A 15,244-nucleotide genomic window follows, 5' to 3' on the forward strand; every position below is an offset into this window, starting at 1 on the left:
GAGGTGCTTCCTCGGGGTGGCTGTCCGAGGAGCTCTCACCAGTAATGTCCAGAACCACAGGAACTGCTTGGGGCAGTGAAGCGGGCTGTCCCAGTGGCCGGGTGATGGAAGCCTGGCCCAGAGCAGATGGAGTGGGGGACGGAGCCGAAGCAAGGGCCGGGGGTCCGGATGCCCTCAACAGAGCCCTCTCCACTACATCAAAGGCCGAGGGGGAGCCAGCCTCGACAATAGGATCTGAAAGTCGGCTCCCCCTCAGATCCGATGAGCGGATCGGAGCCGGTGCCGAGCCCCTCGGATCAGAGGGACCAGTGCGCTCAGACAAGGACGGCGCCGAAGGCACACTGAGTCCCTCGGATCCGAAGCTCGGGCCAAGGCTCCGAGAGGTCGTATCCGACAGACTCGAGGGCAGGGTCGGATCCGAAGTACCCAGTACTGTCGGCGCCGACTCACCTGCGGCACCGAGGCTGCCCGGCTCTGAGCGCTCCTAACCCGGGTAGCGGGTCGGAGAAGGAGCAATGGGCTTAAAAAAGGGGGTCGAGCTCCCCCCATCTGCATCTGGGCCTGGATGAACCTTCGCATCATCCGGTCCAGATCAGCATCGGAGAGGCTGTAAGTAGACCTCGACAAGGCTACCGAGGTAGGCCTTGAGTGCCGCCTCGAAGGAGGTCGGGTCTCCTTATCCTCAGGCTCCAGTGAAAAGCACGGGGACCGGAGCCGAGGAGGGGGGAGAGCCAGCAGCCAGAGAAACCGGGGGATAAGCCGTTAGGCGGGCCGAACGGAGGTCTCGCCCGCCTTGTGGTGCTTCTCTCTCCGGTCCTTTTTCCTGGCTTCCCTCTCCTCCTACCCTTTGGCGGGAGTTTGAATCCCGGGTGGAGGAGGGGGAGCAGGCAAGGCAGGGACTGCCGAAGCAGTGACCACCAAGGGGGCGGGGGCCAAAGCCGAGTCCGGGGCAAGAGTCCCGCCAAGACCAGCTTCGACCTCCGCTCCTTCAATGCCCTGGGGTTGAACCCTGCACAGATTGAACACCCTGAAGTGAGGTGTTCAACCCCAAGGCATCGAACGCACCGAGTGTGGCCATCAGCAGGGGAAAGCTTATGGCCACACTCGGAGCACTTTGAAAAAACAGCCTTTGGGGCCTCAGACATCACTATTTTTTATTATTTTTTTTTTTTTTTAAAATAGTAACAATAAACTAAAATACTCACACAAAGGCCCCAAAAAAAAAAAAACACACACACACAAACTACGAACCAGCGAGGGGAGGGTAAAAACTATATTAAATTAACCCAAAAAAGATATAAACAGAAGGGAAAAAGTACAGTTTTGTACCTACCATAAATGTAGATGTTCGAAGATCCACATTGCTGCAGTCCTTACACTTGGGTAGTCCGCTGTCCTCGGTCGGCCCGAATATCAAAGTATAAGGCTGACGTCGGTCAAGGCGCATTTGACTGACATCAGGACGTCAGGGTACAAATGCGCATGACCGACGTCATATCCTCAGTCTTTTCTTGCCCCAGATGTCAGAAGACCCTAAAAATAAAGGTCAAAACCAAAAGACAGCAAACAAACAACCAACCACCCTTGCACAAATTATATGTACAATATATACAATATACACAATATTTACAACCCAACCCACAGAACCACCTCTAACTACAGAGGGGAAGGAGGGAGGGTAAATTGGACTGCAGCAATGTGGATCTTCGAACATCTACATTTATGGTAGGTACAAAACTGTACTATGTTCTTCATCTCACATTGCTGCAGTCCTTACACTTGGGTAGAATCCCAAAGCAGAGGTAAGGGAGGATGGCCAAACTATAAGGAAGCAGGAGCTGCCAAAATGCCCTGCAAAACAGCAGTGGCAAAACCAGCCCTGGATTTAGAGTAAAGTGGTAGGTGATAATGCCTAGAGAAAGTATGCACTGAACTCCAAGTAGCTGCCTCCAAAATATCCTTGGTTGCCACCCCTCAAAAAGCTGTCAAGTGGCAGTAGCCCTAGTGGAATGAGGCCTAATCCCAGCTGGAATCTCCTTGCCATGATGGGAATAACAGAAAGCAATGCAAAACCCAATCCACTTAGAAATACTTTGTTTTGACACAGGCTTGCCCTGAGAACTCAAAGCAAAAGAAACAAATAACTGCTGAGACTGCCTGAACCCTTTAGTTCTGTCCAAATAATATCGCAACTGCCTGTGTACATCTAAAGTGTGCAAAATCTTTTCCCCTTTATTTTGGGGATTTGCATAAAAAGTAGGCAAATGAATAGTTTGGTTTAAAGCCACACTAGAAACCACTTTAGGCATAAAGGAAGGATTAGTACGTAAAGATACCCTATCCTTATGGAAAATTAAGAAAGGCTCAACCGCCATAAGGGCCTGTAATTCAGAAACCCTTCTTGCAGAGGTAATGGCCAACAAACAGGCAGTCTTCCATGATAAATATTTCAACTCAGTAGTAGCTGCAGGCTCAAAAGGTTGTAGAGTGAGTTTCTCCAACACAAAATTGAGATCCCAAGCAGGAGTAGGAGCTCTACGTGGGGGTCTTATATTATTTGCCCCTCTAAGAAATTGCTTGAACAAAGGATGAGAAAACAATGGTGGGTCACAGTCATAGTGAGCTGAAATTGCTGCAGCATGAACCTTAATAGAAGAGAAGGACAAACCTTTGTCCAGTAACTCAGTAAGATATTGAAGAGCCACACTTAAATTAGGCTCAGAAACATCAAAATCCTTTGCTGCACTCCAAAATAAAAATCTCTTCCATTTATCTGCGTACACTTTCCTTGTACTAGGCCTTCTAGCTTCCAAAATCACATTCAAAACTTGTTGTGGAAGTTGAGACCCTCTATGGTTCAAAACAGAATATGCCAGGCTGTTAGGTGAAGAGAGTGAAGTTTGACATTGAGCAAATGACTGTCCTCCTGGGACAACAGGTGTGGAATCAAGGCAAAGGCCATGGAGGCTTCCGTACCAGACTTCTCAGTAATGGGTACCAGTGCTGTCGAGGCCAATCTGGAGCTATTAAAATCATCCTTGGCTTGTCCTGTCTGACCTTTAGAAGTACCTTTGGGAGGAGAGGCAGAGGTGGAAAGGCATACACATGAAGACTGCTCCAATTGAAAGAAAGAGCATCCACTTTCCAAGCTGTGGGATGAAACCTTTTCGTGCAAAACTTTGGCAGCTGATGGTTTAGTGGAGAAGCGAACAGATCTATGTCTGGAGTTCCCCATGACACTGTCAATTTCTGAAATACATGAGGATCCAATTTCCACTCGTGGGGATCCATAATTGCCTGCTCAACACATCTGCTAAGGAGTTCTGTGCTCCGGCAGAAACCTTGCCTGAAGATTGAGCTGTAAACTGAGAGCAGTCTCCCACAAAATCATTGCTTGCCTGCATAGAGGATAAGAATGTGTTCCCCCTTGCTTGTTGATGTACCACATGACAGTTGTGTTGTCTGTTAGAATCAACACCTGCCCTGGAAGAAGTAAATCCTTGAAAGCTATTAATGCAAACTGGACTGCTAACATCTCCTTCAGGTTGATATGTAGATGTTGTAGTCTGGCAAGCCACTTGTCTTGTATCCACTTTCCATTTAGATGAGCTCCCCAAGCTTTGTCTGAGGCATCTGTCGTTAAAATTTGATTCGCCTCTGGCCGGGTCACAGAGAGTCCCTTGTTTAGGTGACATTCCTGAGCCCACCACAAAAATTCCTTTTGAATGCAAGGTATTATTTGAATGACAGTGTCCAGATCCTGGCAGTGCTGTGTCCATACATTTTTGAGATACCATTGCAGCTTCCTCATATGCAGTTTGGCATTGGGAAGCACCAGAATACAAGATGCCATGAACCCTAAGGCTTGAAGGACTGTCCTTGCAGTCAGCCCGGACTGATGAGATAGTTGATGGAAGTAAAGGGAAAGATTCTTTTGTTTGTCCGGGGTCAAAAAGGCCATCTGGGATGCTGTATTCAGTCTTACACCCAGAAAGCACATGTTCTGAGAGGGTACTAGACTGGACTTTATTTCGTTCACAGAATACCCCAGGCATCTTAGCACTGCTATCACATATTCCAAATGATGAAGAAGTTCTTCCCTTCCCTGAGCCAGAATCAGGCAATCGTCCAAATAAGGATAGATCTGTATTCCTTTTAGCCTGAAGAAAGCTATCACTGGAGCCAGAACTTTCGTGAACACTCTGGGCGCAGTAGATAAGCCAAAGGGCAATGCAGAGAACTGATAGTGAGAAGTCCCAGCTCGAAAACGCAGATACTTCCTGCAACTTAGTCTGATAGGAACATGAAGGTAAGCCTCCTTGAGATCCAAAGTTACCATCCAAAGATCTTTGCCCAGCAGAGGTAAAAGCTGTTGTAACGTCAACATTTTGAACTTGGGAATGTCCAGATAAGTGTTGAGGATAGATAAATCCAAAATTGGTCTCCACGTGTTCCCCTTCTTTGGTACTAGGAACAGGCGAGAATAAAATCCTAGGCCCACTTCTGGCATAGGGACCGGCTGTATGGCCCCTAGTTGAAGTAACAGAGAAATTTGCTTGTGAGCCTCTATTCTTTGTTGAGGAGGAACGTCTGGCATGCCTCTGAAAGGAGGCAAGGTATGGAAATAAAACCTGTAACCGTGGTGTATGATATCCAATACCCATCTGTCTTGGGTAATTAAACTCCAATTTTCTTTGAAAAGTGCCAACCTTCCTCCCAAAGGTGCTGCCAGACGAGAAGGCTCTGGCAGCTGAAAAGGTAGGTCATTGGGTCTGTTTACGAAAGGACTGACCCCTGCCCTCACCTGAAGACTGTGCAGGAGAACTCCCTGTTCTAGGCCTGAAAGAGCCCTGAGCTCTGCCCCTACCACGCCTAGATCTACCCCTAGACTGGGAATCATAAGAAGGATACGCCCACCCTTTAGTAGGCCAATGTCTACTAAACTTTGGAGGCTGAACCTGCAAAAAATCTTTAACAGTCTGCATAGACTTAGCCTTGTCTTCCATTTTCTTTAAAACTGCCTCAACAGGAGAACCAAACAACACATCAGATTGTAAAGGAGCATCTAAAATCCTTGTTTTAACATGGTCAGATAAATTTTGATCCCTCAGCCAGGCGTGCCTGCGAAGAACTGACCCAGTGGCAGCCACCCTAGACGAGGCCTGTACAGCATCAAAACCACATTGCAAAGAATGCTTACCCACCTGTTCAGAAACATGTACTAAATCTTGTAACTCTTTACAATCAATACCTTCCGCCAGAGCATCAACCTTAGACTTCAATTGTGAAAGGAGATAGTTTTGGTATTTCAACATGTGAAACTGGCAATTCAAAGCCCTCATAGCTAGAGTGGAAGAAGTATAAACTTTCTTTCCCCATCTATCCAAGGCCCTGGCCTCTTTATCTGCAGGAACCGGATTCTTGACAACAGAAGCCTTAACACCTTTAGGCCCCTGGCTAACAGTTTCTGGGTCTGCCCTAGGACTCTTAAAAGATACTTATGAGCTTCAGGCACCCTGTAATACCTATCCGGTTTAACAGGAGCAGGAGGCAAAGAATCAGGATTAAGAGAAGCCTCTGTAAAAACATCTTCCACTACATCCAAAACAGGAGGTATAGCCAAAGGCCTATGCTGGGGTAAAACAAAATTCCCTAAGCCTTTTCCTGGAATCAGAGAAGTCCTGACCTTCCCACTTAAAATGCTCCCCCATGGAATGAAGAGTTTCTGAAAAAGAAAAATCCTCAGGAGGAGAAGCAGAATGAGTAGAATCATCCACATCAGAATCAGAATAAGGAGAGTACTCCTGCAAGTCTTCAGCCGAAGACTCTGAAACATCCGAAGCCTGCTCAAAACTCCCTAGCTCAGGCTCCACCCTAGGTCTCTTATCAGGAGGGGGCAAAGAACCCCTAATCAAAGTAATCAAATCTTCTGCCATTTTAAGCATATGCTTCTTGGGCACAGTTCCAGAAGAACTAGGGGTAACACCAACTGAAGCTAAACCTGGCCTGCCTCTAGGAGAAGCCTTGGAAACAGAAGGAGAGGGCCTAACCACCCTAGGCAGGGAGGGGAGTATAGTAACCTGAGAAGCCCCATTACCCTGACCTGCCTCCTGAGAGGCCACATCCTGCAATAACAAAGTCTCTCCCTGGGATCCCAAAGAAACCTCCAGTGGAACCACCGGCTCCACCGACACCTCTAAAGAACCGGCGTCCGGTACGGACGGTTCTTCTAGCCTAGGCTTAACTGCTTTGTCCTTGCGCTTCTTCGAAGAAGCGGGCGGAGCATCCGACGGCATTTTATAATTGCACCGCTTCCCGAAGACTAACCTGGCACAATCTAATCTCCTCTTTATAGTGCGCTTATTGAATCTAGCACAAGAGCGACACCCAATAACGTCGTGCTCAGGCCCTAAACAAGGAATACACAAAGTATGATAGTCTCTATGCGGTATCTGTTTCCCACAAGAAATACAATTATTCACTTTTTCTGACATCCGTAAACCACTGAGGCAAGAAAAACTAAAATATTCCCAACGGGTACTTAGCCAACTTTGACTCGGTCTGAAACTCCGAAATCGAAAAATTTCAGAACGCCAACCGGCACTTGCAATACTGCTTCTGCATCGGACCATGCGGCAAAAAAGACTGAGGATATGACGTCGGTCATGCGCATTTGTACCCTGACGTCCTGATGTCAGTCAAATGCGCCTTGACAGACGTCAGCCTTATACTTTGATATTCGGGCCGACCGAGGACAGCGGACTACCCAAGTGTAAGGACTGCAGCAATGTGAGATGAAGAACATCTATAACTTTCACTCAAATTTAAAGTTTTAAAAATTTTAAAACCCTTTAATAAAGAATACTATAACTTAGCTTTTGGAGCTCTGACGACCCAGCCTTTACCATGCGCGGCAAACTAGATCTGAGGTCATGTAGGGAGAGCAGGGCATTATGAGTGAGGGGAGGAGCTAGGAGCTCGGATCCATAGCTGGATAAACCATGCCGGTTCGGATCCGATATCGGATCCATACCCACAGGTTGCTGAAAAATGAATTCTCCTACTTCAGATCAAATATTACAAGAATTAGAATGTCACTGAATAGCACACTGGAGAGACCAACAACATTATCATCTGTGTGGATACAGGACCACAATGCCAAGTATTAGTGAAAGGTTAGCTTCTGCAAAATGACAGTTATTGGTCACAAAAAAAAGTTTTTTTCCCCTCACTCGAGTAAATTTAACTTTCACATCCAGCTGCTCCAGAAAAGCTGCCAGCAAATTAAATTAACAATTAGAAATACAATATACAAGATAAACAGTGGACTGTATTCAGTGTAATAAACTACTTTAGTGGACTTCACATGCTAAGAGAGGTAAAGTAATGAGCAAGCATCAATCAAGTGAACTTCAACACTAAGGAAAAATCTGCTTCAAACTTACAGCAACTTCGAACATAGATTCTTCTCCCAAAGCAGATTGAATCCTGTCCCTAAAACAAATTAAAAATGCATTTGTATCAAGTTTAATATGTACAGATTCCTTTTAAAGTGAAAAAAAATAGCTGAATTCAGCTTAAGCGACATACTACATGTACATGGGTGGCCTTAATTGCATAACACAAGCCATACTAAATAGAACACTAAGCATGTACAGTCTTTTCAATTCACCAAAAAAAAAAAGTATACTCACCAGGTACTAATACATGTACTACTGGAAAGTAACTTCAAAAAATAACAAAGCATTAGCATACATCAAAAGCAGAGTAAAAAAAAAAAAAAAAGCAAAGGGCAATAAGGTAACATGGGAAGTAAAAAATAAAAAAAAAAAAGTTCCATTCTGTGGCATTTATTACACAGAGTAATTTTGTCCTAAGGTGCATCTATTATATGCCATACTCAACTGAAAAATAAGAAATATGTTCACCTTAAATTATCTGTAAGACTTATGTTTGCAGTGGGTAACTGTTGCAACTTCCTCTTCTGTTATCCCTAACTTCATTAAATCTTTAGCTCTCATGATCAGGAAACCAAGCATCCTTTCTAGCACCCTTCAAGACATTACATGCCAGGAAAGGAGAACAAAGCCAGCTCTTGCACACTCCGTTTGACTCCTATGCTCTGAATATTTACACTAGAGACCAAGTATATTTGTCCAGCTTACAAAAACACTCCTCTATTCACTGAAAAGGAATGCCTACACACGGAGGGATGGCTGGTGGGGTAATAAACACTCTACAGTGGGATTTTTTTATGATTCATTGGTAAATACTATGCAAGTCTACAAACCTTACAAGCCTAACTAATAAACCATATTTCAAAAAGTTACCTCCTGCATCGGGAAATAGATTAGATGCCCTTGGAAATTAAGAGACAGATAGGATTTCATGACTACAATGGAGACATAATGGTCAAAAGATACAGGTTCATGGATATTAACTAAGCTTCAAAGACTATAGAGAAGCTCAGCCACAACATCCAATATTGTGGAGAACTAATAATGTCCGTTTAAGTACACTTTCTCAAAATATCCCATTGTGAAAATTTGGGATCACCCATCCAGTCATCCAGACTGATTTTTAAAGGTTGCTAGGGAAACACTTTGCTTGATAAGTTCAGTCCATTAAAAAAATGGAGAATATGTTGAGTTAGCTGTCTGTCACGCCTCTAGAATGGGTGTTTGATTTACCACTGGTCCTAGTTAACTGCTTAGATTCCTGACAACAGTATCTGAATCGAGGGGCATGTCACCTACATATGATGTAGAAATGTTTTGGTTACCAAAATTAATTATACTACTCTTTAATGTTTAACTTGATATCACAGTCTTTGTATCAATTGTTAATCATGCTGGAGTAACTGTAAGTCAGTCAAGGTACAAATAAACACCAATTTGCAGTAGTCAGCAAGCTTTGATAATCCCAGGCCAGCAATGCTGTCTTGAACGTTTGAGAAACATATATCAAATTAGGAAATGGAAACAGTTTTTTTTTTAAATTTCAGAACAGGCACTTACGCCTCTAACTATATTAGCTATCCACTGTATAACAAGGATTTATACTCAGACTTAAAAGTCTGTCAATAATACCTGCATGGGGAATAGTTGCAAGACCTTGGCCAAGTCCAGACAGACAGCAAGTACAACTTAACAGCTACACGTCTGGTAAACTTGTGGCATTACATGCCTTTGACAAAGTTGACTTGATAGAGAGGTCCACATTTAACAGATTTTAAACATCAAGTTTAATAAAGTCTGAGGTAAAACAAATCTATAGTTTGACATATGAGGCTAGTGAGACTAATGGGTCTATACTTGCCAAGATCCAAGTTTGGACCACCCATGTTTAACAGCAATAAATAGCAGTTTTCCAAGCTACAGAAATGTAATCAGTGCAGAGGTAAGTAAACGTTTAAGACAAACCATAGTTGACGCTGATAATCAGACAACCTCGTTATGTTATCAGGGCTCATGGATGAGGTGGTGGTAGTTTTTTTAGAGGACTTGTTTAATAGCAACTACAGGTGTGGTTGATGCAGTGAAATAGTTATAACAAAGCTTTCCTGTATTATTCCAAAAGCATTTCCACACTTGTCAGTATTAACCAGACAGTACTCAAAGCACAGTTTAAAAGAACTGTAGGCTTCCAAAAATATCTCAAATCAAACTGAACCCATCCATTCAACCCCACTAAATGAAAGCACAGCACTTGTCTAGATGATTCATGTGCTATATACTACCCAGCTTCTGTAGCATCACTATTCAGTTAAGTCATACTAATCATTTAAAATGCAGACCCATCCTGCAAATAATTGGCAGATCATCATCTTTCTTGAAGGAAACCAATTAACTTTGATAATTCTTTTGTCAGATTATTAAATCAACCTATAAAACAGGTTATAGTTTTACCTGATTCTGCTTAATACTACCAAAATATGTACTACAGTAAAAAATGATCCAGATATGCCTCACCAAGCCATAGTACTAAATTAAAAACTAGCAGCTTATGGCAAAATATGAAAGTAAAACCTTCTTTGTGCTCTTTATATATCCAACAAACTGAATAGAGATGCTGTTTACCACTTATTTTAAGCCTACAAATTAACCTGCTCTCAAGGTACAAAAGTCAGTGGATAAAGTTCTCATGCAATTAAGATATAAAGTTTTAAAACACAACTATCCTTACCTTTAAAGGCTACAACAGCTACTAGTGCAAAACTTAAAACCCAAACTACAGTATTTCATTTTAACACTAACCTAGCAGACTACACTGAAAAAGAAGTTATATACTTACCATAATGTTCCATGTGAGTTGTTTATCTCGCCTTTATTCTCACTGATGGGTTCAGAGCCGATCCTCGGCTCCGACACGGCCGATAGCAAAGCTCAAGGTTTGCCAGTAGCTCGAGACCAAGCCCTTTATCCCACAATGCACTGCTGGAATTACCTCAGATCTTGTTTGCTGCGAGTATATATACCCATTTATTTCTACAAGGAAGCACTTCCCGATGGGGAAGTACTAGTATTGAATAATCAGGATGGTACTAGCCTCAAAGTCAACTGTCAGGCAGGAGGAGGAAAGAGGGAGGGACGTGAGAATAAAGGCGAGATAAACAACTCACATGGAAAGTTATGGTAAGTACATAACTTCCTTATGTGAAGTTGTTAAATCTCGCCGTTTATTCTCACTGATGGGTAGCGCCCCTAGCACCCTCAATCTTGGGTGGCTCATGGAAGTACGTTTTTCAGTACCGTGGAACCAAAAGAAGACTTGTCCCTGGAAGCCTTATCGACTTTGTAATGGGTGATAAAGGTATGAGGCTTAGACTAAGTGGCTGCAGCACAAATATTGTCAAGGGGCAATTAAGCTTGAAAGGCAGAAGACGTAGAAACGGCTCTGGTAGAATGAGCCTTAGGTTTGTGTGTCAATGGCATGCTTGCATTCGCATAAACAAAGGATATACAATCTGATAACCATTTAAAGTTGTTTTAGCCACTGGATTACCTTTTCTGGCCTTCGAAAAGGATACAAAATGTTGATCTGATTTTCTAATATCCTTAGTTCTGTCAAGATAAAATCTGAGCTGTCTGTGTACATCAAGTTTGTGCAGCATGTATTCCAATTTGTTAAAGACTGGCAGCTCAATGACCTGATTGATATTGGATTCAGAACAGACTTTAGGCAAAAAGGAGGGGTTTGTTCCGAGAGATACTCTATCAGCATGGAAAATCATGTAAGGAGACCTAACAGATAATGCTTGAAGTTCTGACACTCTGCGGGCAGAAGTAATGGCTACCAGAAATATAGTCTTCCAGGACAAATATTTGAGATCACAAGAAGATGCTGGTTCGAAGGGGGGGGGGGGGGGATAATTTGAGACAACATAAAATTCAAATTCCAGGGAGAATAAGGAATTTTGACAGGAGGTCTCATGTGAAAGGCACCTTTAAGAAAAGCCTTAGATAACTTATGGCTCATAACATTCAACCCATCGAATCCAAGGTGGAAATTTGATATGGCGGCTAACTGGACTTAACTGTGGCAGCTGCTGCTCCTCCTTTAAAAATCTTTGTCAAAAATTCTAAAATGGACGACAGAGGAGCTCGGAAAGGGTCGATTTTCTGTATATTGGCCCAAATTGAGAACCTGTTCCACTTACTGCGGTATAGTTTCCTGGTGGATGGCTTGTGAGAAGACAAAAGGATTTGTCTTGCATCATCCGAGAGCGAATGAAGCCTGGCAATTAGGGGAAGTGGATTAGCCAAGCAGTCAGTTTTAGGGACTGCAGTGAAGGATGGAGGTACCCTGACGGGTGTGTCAGAAGGTCCGGAACTGGGTCCAGGATCCATGGATCCTCCAGTAGATGATGGTGAAGGAAGGGGAACCGAATCTGTCGAGGCCAGTAGGGAGCTAGGAGGATAACTGTCCTTCCCAGCGACTTTGCTTTCTGTAAAACCTTGGGTATCAATGGAATAGGTGGAAATGCATATAGGAAACCCGGAGGCCAATCATGTACAAGTGCGTCTCTTGGGGAATGTCCCGGAGGTGGTATTAGGGCAAAGTAGCTTCTGCATTTAGTATTGATGTGACTGGCAAAGAGGTTGCAGCAAGGCTGGCCCCCATTGCGGAAAATCAGATCCGCAACTCGTTGGCTGAGAGATCACTCGTGAGGCAACAGTATTGCCCTGCTTGCCATACCCAGAGTGCTTCTCGACAAAGGGGGTAAGACTTGGTTCTGCCTTGCTTGTTCAAGTACCAGATTCACTGACATGTTGCCCGTCTGAATTGCAATTGTCCCTAGAGAAAGAGTCCTGAAAGTACTGCAATGCCAGACGTACCACTCTCAACTCCAGAACACTGATATGCAGATGTGACTCTTGATCCGTCCATGTGCCTTGGGCAGTCTTTCCCTGAAAATGCCCCCCCCCCCACCCAATCAGGGAAGCGTTCGTGGTCACAGTGGCTACTGCGGTGGGGGTGGGGGAACAAAGGTTCTTCCGATTGTAACATGAAGAGACGTCAGCCACCAGTGAACGTCTCTCTTGCAAGAATCTGTGATGAGAATCATGTAGTGCATCAGTAGCTTTTGGTAGGACCACTGAGCAAACAGGAGCCACTGAAGGATTTGCATATGCATCCTTGCGAGTGGTACAGCCAGGATTGCTGCTGCCATCAAACCTAGTACCTTCAAGACCTCTGCTGCTGTAGCTTTGTTCTTTGACACCAGTGACATGATGCGTTGGCGAAGAAGTGAGACTCTTTTGATTGGCAGACAGAGTGGTGGTTGAGGTATCTAACTCTGCTCCTATAAAAATGGTATGCTGCGATGGCAATAAGGCAGACTTTTTGAAGTTGACTGTAATGCCTAATTGATGGTAGAGTGTCAGAGTATATTGTGTTGCCTGAGTCAATTGATGCCTGGTGGTAGCAGTGAGGAGCCAATCGTCTAGGTATGGAAACACCTGGAATCCTAGACGTCTCAGGTGAGCAGTGACCACTGCCATGCAGTTGGTGAACACCCTGGGGGCTGTAGTGAGACCAAAGGGCAGGGCTCGAAACTGGTAATGACTGCCTCCCAGCCGGAAACGCAGGTGACCCCTGGAGCATCTGTTCATCTTTATGTGAGATTTATGGTGCACATCCAATCGCCTTTCCCTAGGAAGGGAAGAATGGACTGAAGCGTGACCATTCGGAACTTCTCTTTCTTTACAAATTGGTTGAGTCTGCAGAGGTCCAAGATAGGTCTCCAGTCCCCTGTTTTCTTTGGTACCAAAAAGAATCTTGAGTAAGTTCCGAATCAAACTTGGTCTGCTGGGACTGGTTGGATGACTCTCTTTTTACTAGCAATTTTTGGACCTCTACAATTGCTTGTTCCCAGAGACTGGGTGGCACATCTGGGATTCTGATTACAGGAGTAGGAGGGGAAGAGAACGGTATGAAAAATCCTCTGGAAATGATGCTTTGTACCCAAGTATCTGATGCTATGTTTAGCCAGGCTTCTGAGTACAAAGACAAGCGACCCCCAACTGCCTCCAGAGCCGAACAGCCAGGCCCCCTTTCAGGAGCACTGGTAGGGCTGACCACAGAACTGGTCTCCGTCACCCTGTTGCTGCGGACCCCCTTTGCCGAGTGGGCGGCGTCTTCAGTTATAACCCCCCCCCTCCTCTGCCTCTAGAGGGGGTTTCTCCACGCGTGTTCTGAAAGGCTCTCTGTGCTTTTCGGAACCACATTTTCCCTCCCCTAGGGCCCTTGGGGTAGGGCCGAGTAGGGGTAGAAAAACTGACTCCAACGGCAGATAGGGTCTTACCCTCCTGCTCACACCTGGTTAAAGTTTCCTTTACTTTAGGCCCAAACAGTGACAAACCATCAAATGGGGTGTTGATAACGGAAGACTTAATGGGTTCCGCAAAGGAACAGAGACGCATCCAGGCTTGTCTCTGCAGAGCAATGCCTGAACTAGTGGCTCTACTCAAACCATCAGCTACATAAGATATGAGATGCATGGACGAGTTTACAACCAAGTTTAGGGTAGCGAGCTGTGTGTTGACTTTGTCGGCAACCCCTGCAGCTACCGTACCCTGGAGAGTATCTCCTAGCTTTTTCAGATCATCTCTTTGCAGTCTCGTAAAATGGGATAAATAGTTTAGCGATCGCAGAGAAAAAGTCGCTGAACTAAACATGCGTTTCCCATATCTATCCATGATCCTAGAATCTCTGTTAGGAGGATGGATAGATGCAGATGTTTCAGACACTTCCTTTTTGGTGGCTGCAGCTACTACCATGGCATAAACAGGCACTCCTTTGGTCAAAAAAGCTTTGTCCACTGGGGCAGAGATGAACTTATTCAGTTTCCGAGGGACAGGTTCCATGGCCTCCGGTCACTCCCACGCCTTACGAGAGATCAGCTCCATGATCCAAGATGAGACATCCAAGAAGTGGAAGGTTGAGACCCAAAAGCCTTCAAGAGCACTGACCCGTCCTCAGTAGGAGTTTTGGACTGCCAATCGCCCCTCTAAGGTTCACTTAATATCGCCGCAAAGGAGATATCCTCAGAGGGAGATTGAGGGGACCCTTCTGACTCATCCAAGTCCGTGTCAGATGTCAAAGACTCCTGTGGGGAGTCTAAGTGCCTCCTCTTGCACAGTGTCTTCCTAGGTACCTCCTCGGTGGGGAGATCTGCGGAGGTCTCGGAAGAGCAGGGGACGCCCTGTGGGGCCACTTGAGGCTCGGGGTTCTCTACGCTTAGGGGGACCAGTAGAAGCGGACACAGGAGCTTGAGGGGAGAAGGAAGCCCAAACTGATGCCGACGATGTCTTAAGAGACAGGACTCTCCTCATGGCATCGAAAGCACCATGGCTCCGACGATAAGGGGTAGACTGATCCGGAGGGACTGTCCGATCCTCCAGCACCGAAACCATGGGCTCTGAGCCTGAGGTAGGAGCCGAGCTCATCCGAGCCGAAGCCCAGAGAGGAAGAGTCGGCACCGACATATCGGTCCGACTATACTCCCTGGACCCGGCAGGAGAGTATCAGCTCCTAGCGTACTCGGTCAGCGCAGAGAACGTCCGAGTATATGTAACCGATAACACTGGTGCGGGTCTTGGTTCTATAGGTTCGACAACTATCAGTTTGGGCTCCTTCGGCTCAGAGTCCAGTACGGCTCAGAGGAGAAGTAGTCAAGTCCGGTTCAATGGTCTTCGGCTCTGACAAAGTGGTCGGGGCTGACAAAAATTTAGCAAGTCCT

At 45.2% G+C, this 15,244-nt stretch overlaps 1 protein-coding gene across 1 annotated transcript in view; it reads right to left on the bottom strand.

Moving 5' to 3' along the window:
* NUP107 (nucleoporin 107) overlaps positions 1-15,244 on the bottom strand; it is a gene marked incomplete in the record, with an annotated part of 1,716,438 nt that overhangs the window by 1,510,512 nt on the left and 190,682 nt on the right. The window contains 1 exon segment of the mRNA XM_044088020.1: positions 7,446-7,494. Coding sequence (XP_043943955.1) covers positions 7,446-7,494 — 49 coding nt within the window.

The sequence above is a fragment of the Protopterus annectens genome, chromosome 11.part0 (assembly GCF_019279795.1).
Source record: "Protopterus annectens isolate FY-2018-M chromosome 11.part0, PAN1.0, whole genome shotgun sequence".
Taxonomy (NCBI): Eukaryota; Metazoa; Chordata; order Ceratodontiformes; family Protopteridae; genus Protopterus; species Protopterus annectens.